Here is a 10,384-nt window from a genome sequence, read left to right on the forward strand (position 1 = left end):
ATGGTATCTGTGGGAACCATCTCGGAGCAAGACCTTTGGCTAAGAAAGTCATATGAGTCGGGTTCTACTGGCCGACTTTGTAGAATGACGCCACCGAATTCGTGAAGATGTGTCAGGCATGCCAAATGCATGCAAACTTCCACGTCACTCCCCCCGAATAACTTATTAGCATAACTTCTCCATGGCCTTTTGCAAAATGGGATTGAACCTATTAGGACTTTTCCGCAAGCGCTTGGACAAGTAAAATATCTAATAGTGGGAGTAGACTATTTCACGAAGTGGATCGAAGCAGAATCATTAGCCACCATCACAGCGCAGAAAAGTCGGAAGTTCCTCTACAAGAACATTATCACAAGGTATGGAGTCTCCCACTCCATCACCACTAATAATGGAACTCAGTTCACCAACTCTACCTTCAGAAACCTGGTAGCCAGCATGCAGATCAAGCATTAGTTCACTTCGGTAGAGCACCCACAAGCAAATGGGCAAGTTGAGGCAGCTAACAAGGTTATACTGGCTGGGCTGAAAAAAAGGTTGCAAGATGCAAAGGGAGCCTGGGCTGAGGAACTCCCTCAGATACTATGGGCATATCGGACTACACCTCAGTCTGCCACAGGAGAAACATCCTTCCGACTTGCTTATGGCATAGAAGCTATGATACCAGTGGAAATAAATGAGCATAGTCCAAGGGTGAGTTTCTACGACGAGGTTGGCAACATTCAAGGGAACAAAGAAGAACTCGAGCTACTCCCTGAAGTCCGAGAACAAGCCCAGATAAAGGAAGCAGTGTTGAATTAAAGGATGACAAACAGATACAACAAGAAAGTTATTCGAAGAAAGTTCGCCCCAGACGACTTGGTCTTGATCAGAAATGACAACGGTGTTAACAAGTCGGGGGAGGAAAAGCTCGCTGCTAATTGGAAAGGGCCATATAAGATTAGTGAGGTCTTTGGAAAATGGTACTATAAGGTAACCGACTTAAGCGGTACCGAGCTACCAAGGTCGTGGCATGCTTGTAACATGAAAAGGTACTACAGTTAAAAGCGAACTCTACTCCCTGATATACTCTTTTTCCCGACTTCATGGTTTTTTCCCAAAGAAGGGTTTTAGTGAAGGTGGTTTTAACAAGGCATCAAAGTGGAGGCTAAGGGGTAGCAATTTTTAAAATCCCTTAGTAGTAAAAGGTACCTTCATCAATAAATAAAGATCATTAGTGGTTGCCATTTTCCAATGAAACGCACTAACTTAAACTCGGGTTCAGGTCCAAACACACCAAAAGGCCTAATCCAAAGATTGGTCTTCACTACCCACTGACCTCCTCAGAAGAAGTCGGATTCAACACAGACTCCATTCCAAAGAAGTCGAGCTCGACGGATAGCTGGTAGATAACACTTATTCAAATAAGTAACTGCCTCTAAAATCTCTCACCCCACTTCCAGGAGCCATATCGCAACTACCCTAAGATAAACGGACGGTTATCCACCCTGAAAGGTGAAACTACTCCAACAGTGGTTATTGGATCACCACTATAAATACACTGACACCCCTCAGGTATCTCTAAGTTTCAATACTTTCTAAACATGCTAACCCCTTTGTTGACTTAGGCATCGGAGTGTTTTTGCAGGTACCACCCCTCATTCTTTCACAAACACAAGTCGGACGGCGGCTCCCAGACACGAATCAAGTCAGAGACCACCTCCTCTTAATGCTTGGGCCAATCTTCAAAGCCCAATCCACCAATCTCAGGTTACCCACGTAACATTGGTGCCGTTGCCAGGGACCTGGAGATTAACCAATGATGGCGGATGATTTGAACGAGGATGGAAACACAGCGTCTGATTCTGAGCAAGAAAATCAGGACGCTAGTAACAACAACAGGGCCATAGTCACTTACCAAGGGGTTACTAAGCAGCACAGAGAATACACCTCAGGGGTAAAGGACCCAAAGGGAAACTCCTTTGAGGGGCACAGATCAGACAAAGAAGGACAACCCCATGCTACTGATTTCATGGGATTGTTCCATGGCCACCAGGGACGGTTGGAACAACTGGAGCAAGAATTGGAACGGCAGAGAGAAGCGGAGAGGAACTTGAGAAGCGAAATCGAGGGACAAAAAGAGGTTGAAGAAAAGCTCTCAAGATTAGAATCCACTTTCCGAGGTAGAAACTCCCGCAGTGACCGAGACGATTCTCTCTTGGGAGGGGAAGACCCGTTCAATGAGGACATCTTGAGGGTAAAGGTTCCAAGAAACTTCAAAAGCCCCGATATGGACCTATACGACGGGACTACTGATCCAAAGCATCACCTAAGCAACTTCGAGGCAGTGATCATGGGCCTAGTAAATGGACTGCGAGAAGGCCCATTCTCCCACTCCATCTCGAAAAGGCACCCGACTTCTTTAAGCGACGTACAGGAAAGAGCTGAGAAGTACATCAACATGGAAGAAAATGCCAGACTTCGAGAGCTGACTTGGCGGCCTGGGCACTCTCACTCATCAAAAGAGAAAGAGAGCCCAAGAAAAAAGAGAATGTCGGCCTTGAAAGACCCAGGAGATACCACTTCTATACTCCTCTACAAGTTTCCCTCATCGATGTCTACAGAAAAATTTGTCACACTGAAAGGCTACCTCCCCCTAGGCCCATCAAGAATAAAAAGGGGTGAAGTTGTAGCGAATATTGTAAGTACCATAAATTATATGGTCACTCAACAAGTGATTGTTACGATCTGAAAAATGTGATAGAAAAGTTGGCCAGGGAAGGTCGACTTGACAGATATCTCATGCAAAGGTCGGACCATCACGGCAAGAGAAAGCGAGATGAGGAGGACCAAAGAGACCTACCACCACAAATCTCAAAAAGACATATACACATGATCTCAGAGGGAGGGGGTTGCTGGACATGGTCTCACAAAATCATCTCGCAAGAGGCACCTGAAGGAAGTCTACCAGGTCGGGGGTGAAGCTCCCAACCTTCCAACCATCTCTTTCACTAAAGAAGATGGGCAAGGCATCATTCTCGGACATGACGATCCGGTAGTAATTACTATGATCCTTGCCAACGCCCATCTACACAGAAATTTCAAAAATTTCAAAAACTTTCACCTCTTGAACTTGCTATGGAGAAATTTCCTCAATCTACCTCCTCATTTGTTCAACAAACCCCAAGCTTCATGCAAGAAACACGAGCAAACTTCAAAACTAAGAAGCTTCCATCAGGAATTTAGAGGTGTAAGTATGACAAATTTCCAAGCAATTGGTAGAGAAGCTAACAAATTCCTTTTCGAACGATATGTAAATAAGTCACATTTTTCATATATATATATAACAATAACTAATATCATATATTATAACTTGTGAAATCATAATATTTCGAGAAGTAGTGTATAGACAACTTAAATATTAATAAGTCTGAAAAATGTTAGAAAAAAATAAAGATATAAAAAAATTGCATGTTGATCCGTAGGATTTTCTTTTTAAAAGTTTATCCATAGTCTACGATTAATAACTTTAAAATTATATATATGTTATTTATCTTATATATTTTTTATTTTATAGAGATTTATAATTTTTTTATCGGTGTTGTTAGTGGTTATAGAGAAATTTTTAATTTTAAATAAACTTATAGATAAATTAAAAGCAATATTGGTTGCTATTTTTCTGACAATTTATTTAGTTTTTAGTTTAAATTAAAATTAAATTATATATTTAATTTATATTTGTTTGTTTATCCTAATGATTGTATATAATAGATAATATATTTAAGTATGTTTTGAAAGAAACTATTGAATTTTATATAGTTGAAAGTTTACTATGAAATTGAGACTAAGATGAAGTGAAATATAATAAACATATGAGGAGTGAAAATAAAATAAATAACTAAAAATAAAGTAACAAAATAATTAAAAAAATAAAAAAATAGAAAAATAATGCATATAGTTGATAAAAACACACTATAAAAAAAATTTAGTATAATCAATGAATATAAAAAATGAAAGACAAAAATTAAGATATATTATTATTAAAAGATTCAAGAAAAATATTGTGAAGAAGAACCTATTAATCAAGCTTTATGAAAAAATATTATAGAAAATTTGAAATATTAGTAAATAAAATAGTAACTCCTTTAAAAATTATATATTAATCAAAATATATAAAATCATATTTTGATTCTTACATATAAAAAATAATAAGAGAATAATTCAAATTAAATTTATTTATTTTATTTTTTTATTATTTATTAAATAATTTAATATTTATTTTGGTCAAATCAAATAATATAATTAATTAGTTATAATTAATGTTGTTTAACCTAATGGTATAATTGAAATATATTGAAACTCTAAAGATAAAATTAAAACTAAATATTAAGGATAAAATTAAAATAAATTAGCATTTGCTATCTTATAAATTTTTTTAATAAAAATCTCATTTATACATCTTTAAAATGCATCACTTTAATACAATGATATTTTTATTAAAAGCAAAAATTATGAAAAATATTTCATATATTTGTTAGTAAATTATTTACAAATATTTTTTGAAGCATATCATTTTTATTATATAAAAATAACTTAGATACCTTTAAATGTGATTATGATAATTAACTAACTATTATATATTTTTTACTAATTTATATTTGATAATGTATCTCTAATAATACATTATTTTAATAATGTAACTAATTTATTGTATCTGTCAAACTTTTAATTATAGTAAAAATATAAGATATAATGCCAAAACAAAAGTTAAAATGACATAAGTGTTTTATTAACAGAAAAAAATATATTTTTTCTTCTTTTTTAGACACGTATCTATTTTTTTGAAGTTATAAATTTTAATAATTGATATAAATTAATGACAATTAAGTGTACAAAAAAATACTAATCGATAAAGAAAATAAAATTTAAATAAGACAAACATTTTTTTTTTGAATTAAAAAGTGCTCAACACCACAAGGTGGAGCAAACAGAGATAAGAAACATAAGACAACGTAAATACAAAGTTATAACCCCTCATCCTCTTCGGCAATGCCATCAAAAACCAAAGGGAGTACCACCAAGCCACTCGTCAGATAGCGAAAAGGACCTGTTGATGACTTCCACTACTCCTGAGCCATGATTATTGAAGACACGATCATTCCTTTCTAGCCAAATTGTCCAGATTACAGCAAAGAATCCAATCAACCACCTCTTTCTCTCAACCTTTCTATGTGAGGCATGCGTCCAGCTCTCAAAATATTGTTTCAGTGTTCCTGGTACAGTCCAGGACCTTCCAAGGGCGTTGGTGCACGAAATTGTGATCATCAACAATGGCGCCAAAAACTTGGTAGCGCTCTCAAACGTGAATCACACTTAGTCACAACTCCGCACAACTAACCAACAAGTGCACTAGGTCGTCCAAGTAATACCTTACGTGAGTAAGGGTCGATCCCACGGAGATTGTTGGTATGAAGCAAGCTATGGTCATCTTGTAAATCTTAGTTAGGCGGATAATAAATGTTATAGAATTTTCGAATAATAAATAAAGCAGAAAATAAAGATAGAGTTACTCATGTAATTCAATGGTGGGAATTTTAGATAAGTGTATGGAGATGCTTGTCCCTGTTGGATCTCTACTTTCGTATTGCTTTCCTTCAATCCTTCTTATTCCTTTCCATAGCAAGCTGTATGTAGGGCATCACCGTTTCAATGGCTACATCCCATCCTCTCAGTGAAAAAGGTCCAAATGCTCTGTCACGGCAAGGCTAATCATCTGTCGGTTCTCGATCATGTTGGAATAGAATCCCTTGATTCTTTTGCGTTTGTCATCACGCCCAACAATCGCGAGTTTGAAGCTCGTCACAGTCATTCAATCCCTGAATCCTACTCGGGATACCACAGACAAGGTTTAGACTTTCCGAATTTTCATGAATGCCGCCATCAATCTAGCTTATACCACGAAGATTCTGATTAAGGAATCCAAGAAATATGCGCCCGGTCTAAAGTAGAACGGAAGTGGTTGTCAGTCACGCGTTCATAGGTGAGAATGATGATGAGTGTTACGAAACATCACATTCATCATGTTGAAGTGAAACAAATATCTTAGAACATGAATAGTTGAATTGAATAGAAAATACTAGTAATTGCATTAAAACTGGAGGTACAGCAGAGCTCCACATCCTTGATCTATGGTGTGTAGAAACTCCACCGTTGAAAATATATAAGTGATGAAGGTTCAGGCATGGCCGAATGGCCAGCCCCCAAACGTGATCAATAGTCTCCTCAGATGAATAATAGAGTAAAATCGAGACCAAAGATGTCTAATACAATAATAAAATGTTCTATTTATACTAGACTAGCTACTAGGATTTACAAAAGTAAGTAATTGATAGAGAAATCCACTTCTGGGGCCCACTTGGTATGTGCTTGGGCTGAGCTTGAACTTTACACGTGCAGAGGCTTCTTTTGGAGTTCAACGCCAAGTTGTAACGTGTTTTTGGCGTTCAACTCTGGTTCGTGACGTGTTTTTGGCGTTTGACTCCAGAATGCAGCATGGAACTGGCGTTAAGCGCCAGTTTACGTCGTCTAATCACGAATAAAGTATGGACTATTATATATTTCTGGAAAGCTCTGGATGTCTAACTTCCAACGCCGTTGAGAGCGCGCCATTTGGAGTTCTGTAACTCCAAAAAATCCCTTTCGAGTGTAGGGAGGTCAGATTCCAACAACATCAGCAGTCCTTTGTCAGCCTCCTTATCAGAGTTTTGCTCAGGTCCCTCAATTTCAGCCAGAAATTACCTGAAATTACAGAAAAACACACAAACTCATAGTAAAGTCCAGAAATGTTAATTTAGCATAAAAACTAATGAAAACATCCCTAAAAGTAGCAAGATTATACTAAAAACTATCTAAAAACAATGCCAAAAAGCGTATAAATTATTCGCTCATCACAACACCAAACTTAAATTGTTGCTTGTCCCCAAGCAACTGAAAATCAATTAGGATAAAAAGAAGAGAATATACTATAAATTCCAAAATATCAATGAATATTAATTCTAATTAGATGAGCGGGACTTGCAGCTTTTTGCTTCTGAACAGTTTTGGCGTCTCACTTTATCCTTTGAAGTTTAGAATGATTGGCATCTCTAGGAACTCCGAATTTCAGATAGTGTTATTAATTCTCCTAGTTAAGTTTGTTGATTCTTGAACACAGCTACTTTTATGAGTCTTGGCCGTGGCCCTAAGCACTTTGTTTTTCAGTATTACCACCAGATACATAAATGCCACAGACACATAGCTGGGTGAACCTTTTCAGATTGTGACTCAGCTTTGCTAAAGTCCCCAGTTAGAGGTGTCCAAAGTTCTTAAACACACTCTTTTGCTTTGGATCACGACTTTAACCACTCAGTCCCAAACTTTTCACTTGGACCTTCATGACACAAACACATGGTCAGGGACAACTTGATTTAGCCGCTTAGGCCAGGATTTTATTCCTTTGGGCCCTCCTATCCATTAATGCTCAATCTCTTGGATCCTCTTTACCCTTGCCTTTTGGTTTAAAGGGCTATTGCCTTTTTCTACTTGATTTTTCTTTTTTTCTTCCTTTTTTTTCTTTATTTTTTTCGCCTTTTTTTTCGCAAGTTTTTCTTTCTAATTTTTTTGCCATTTTTTTTGCAAGCTTTTGCTTTTTCACTGCTTTTTCTTGCTTCAAGAATCAATTTTCATGATTTTTCAGATTGTCAATAACATTCTCTTTGTTCATCATTCTTTCAAGAGCCAATAATTTTAACATTCATAAACAACAAGATAAAAAATATACACTGTTCAAGCATTCATTCAGAAAACAAACAGTATTGTCACCACATCAATATAATTAATACTAAATTCAAGGATAATTTCAAAATTCATGTACTTCTTGTTCTTTTGAATTAGAAACATTTTTCATTTAAGAGAGGTGAAGGATTTATAGAATTATTTATAGCCTTAAGACATAGTTACTCAATACTAATGATCATGAGGTAGAGACACAAAACATAAACACACATATAGCATAAAAACCAAAAAATAGAAAAAAATAAGAACAAGGAATGAGTCAACCTTAGTGATGGTGGCACTTTCTTCTTGAAGAACCAATGATGTCCTTGAGTTCTTCTATGTCTCTTCCTTGCCTTTGTTGCTCCTCCCTCATTGCTCTTTGATCTTCTCTAATTTCATGGAGAATGATGGAATGCTCATGATGTCTTATCCTTAGTTGCTCCCAATAGTTGTGTGGAGAAAAATGTATCCCCTGAGGTATCTCAGGCATTTCTTGATGAGGGAATTCCTCATGCTCTCTTGATGTGCAGTCAAATGCTCTTCTACTGAGCTATGGACCCTTGAGATGAATCTCTCCATCTCCCATTACTCGGAGGTGGAAAAATTTTTTTGTCTTCCCTTTTCTCTCTTTTTTTGCCATCAATGGTTATAGAAAAGCAAAAATGCTATGCTTTGACCACACCAAACTTAGAATGTTGCTCGTCCTCGAGCAAAAGAAGAAAGAATAGAAGAAGGAGAAGAATATATGGAGGAGATGGAGAGATGTTTGTGTTTCGGCCATGTAGGGTGGGTTTGGGTGGGGAGGATGGATGTGAGTGGTGAAGAAGAGAGAAGGTGAGTTGAGGTAGGTGGGGATCCTGTGGGGTCCACAGATCCTGAGATGATCCTGTGGGATCCACAGATCCTAAGGTGTCAAGGATTTATATCCCTGCACCAATGAGGCGTGTAAAACGCCCTCTGTATGCAATCCTGGCATTTAACGCCAGATTGGTGCTTGTTTCTGGCGTTAAACACCAGCTCTAAGCTTGTTCTGGGTGTTCAACGCCCATCTGTAGCATGTTTCTGGCGTTGAATGCCAGCTTTTCTCAGTGTGCAACCCTGGCATTTAAATGCCAGATTGCTGCATGTTTCTGGCGTTCAGCGCCAGATCCCTGCTCTGTTCTGGCGTTGAACGCCAGCCAGATGCTCCTTACTGGCGTTTAAACGCCAGTAAGTCCTTCTTCCAGGGTGTGATTTTTCTTCTGCTGTTTTTTATTCTATTTTTAATTTTAGTATTCTTTCATGACTCCACATGATCATGAACCTAATAAAACATAAAAGAACAATAAAAAGAAAAATAAAATTAGATAAATAAAAATTGGGTTGTCTCCCAATAAGCGCTTCTTTAATGTCAATAACTTGACAGTGGGCTCTCCTGGAGCCTCACAGGTGATCAGGTCAATGTTGTAGACTTCCAACACCAAACTTAGAGTTTGGATGTGGGAATTCAACACCAAACTTAGAGTTTAGTTGTGGCCTCTCAACACCAAACTTAGAGTTTGATTGTGGGGGCTTTGTTTGACTCTGTACTGAGAGAAGCTTTTCATGCTTCCTCTCCATTGTTAAAGAAGAAGATCCTTGAGTCTTAAACACAAGGTAATCCCTATTCAATTGAAGGACTAATTCTCCTCTGTTAACATCTATCACAACTTCTGCTGTGGCTAGGAAAGGTCTTCCAAGGATGATGCATTCATCCTCCTCCTTCCTAGTGTCTAAGATTATGAAATCAGCAGGGATGTAAAGGCCTTTAACCTTCACTAATACATCCTCTACTAATCCATAAGCTTGTCTTACTGACTTGTCTGCCATTTGTAATGAGAATAAGGCAGGCTGTACCTCAATAATCCCCAGTTTCTCCATTACAAAGAGTGGCATAAGATTTATGCCTGACCCTAGGTCACACAGAGCCTTGTCAAAGGTCATGGTGCCTATGGTACATGGTATTAAGAATTTGCCAGGATCTTGTCTCTTTTGAGGTAAAGTTTGCTGAACCCATGTATCTAGTTCACTAATGAGCAAGGGAGGTTCACCTTCCCAAGTCTCATTACCAAACAACTTGGCATTCAAAGTCTCATTACCAAATAACTTGGCATTCAGCTTCATGATGGTTCCTAGATATTGAGCAACTTGCTCTCCAGTTACATCTTCATCCTCTTCGGAGGAAGAATAGTCTTCAGAGCTCATGAATGGCAGAAGGAGGTTTGATGGGATCTCTATGGTCTCTATATGAGCCTCAGATTCCTTTAGGTCCTCAATAGGAAACTCCTTCTTGCTTGAGAGACGTCCCATGAGGTCTTCCTCATTGGGATTCACGTCCTTTCCTTCCTTTCTAGGTTCGGCCATATTGATTATATCAATGGCCTTGCACTCTCTTTTTGAATTTTCTTCAGTATTGCTTGGGAGAGTACTAGAAGGAGTTTCAGTGATTTTCTTACTCAGCTGGCCCACTTGTGCCTCCAGAATTCTGATGGAGGACCTTGTTTCATTCATGAAACTTAAAGTGGCCTTAGACAGATCAGAGACTAAATTTGCTAAGTTAGAGGTACTCTGTTCA

General features: G+C 37.6%; 1 protein-coding gene across 1 annotated transcript; it reads left to right on the forward strand.

Annotated features, from left to right (window-relative positions):
- LOC107478465 (uncharacterized) lies at window positions 1-798 on the forward strand. Its single transcript, XM_016098609.1, has 2 exons — window positions 1-61; window positions 467-798. Exons 1-2 carry the CDS (start codon window positions 1-3, stop codon window positions 796-798), a joined length of 393 nt encoding a protein of 130 aa, XP_015954095.1.
- The last annotated feature ends 9,586 nt before the right edge of the window (window positions 799-10,384 follow it).

This window comes from Arachis duranensis, chromosome 3 (genome assembly GCF_000817695.3).
Source record: "Arachis duranensis cultivar V14167 chromosome 3, aradu.V14167.gnm2.J7QH, whole genome shotgun sequence".
Taxonomy (NCBI): domain Eukaryota; kingdom Viridiplantae; phylum Streptophyta; class Magnoliopsida; order Fabales; family Fabaceae; genus Arachis; species Arachis duranensis.

What these genes read in the sequence shown, in the direction of transcription:
- LOC107478465 (XM_016098609.1), top strand. Translation starts at nt 1, where the DNA reads ATGGTATCTGTGGGAACCATCTCGGAGCAAGACCTTTGGCTAAGAAAG. An exon ending in AAGAAAGTCATATGAGTCGG is followed by an intron (nt 62 to 466) that starts GTTCTACTGGCC and finishes TCACTTCGGTAG; the next exon opens with AGCACCCACAAGCAAATGGG.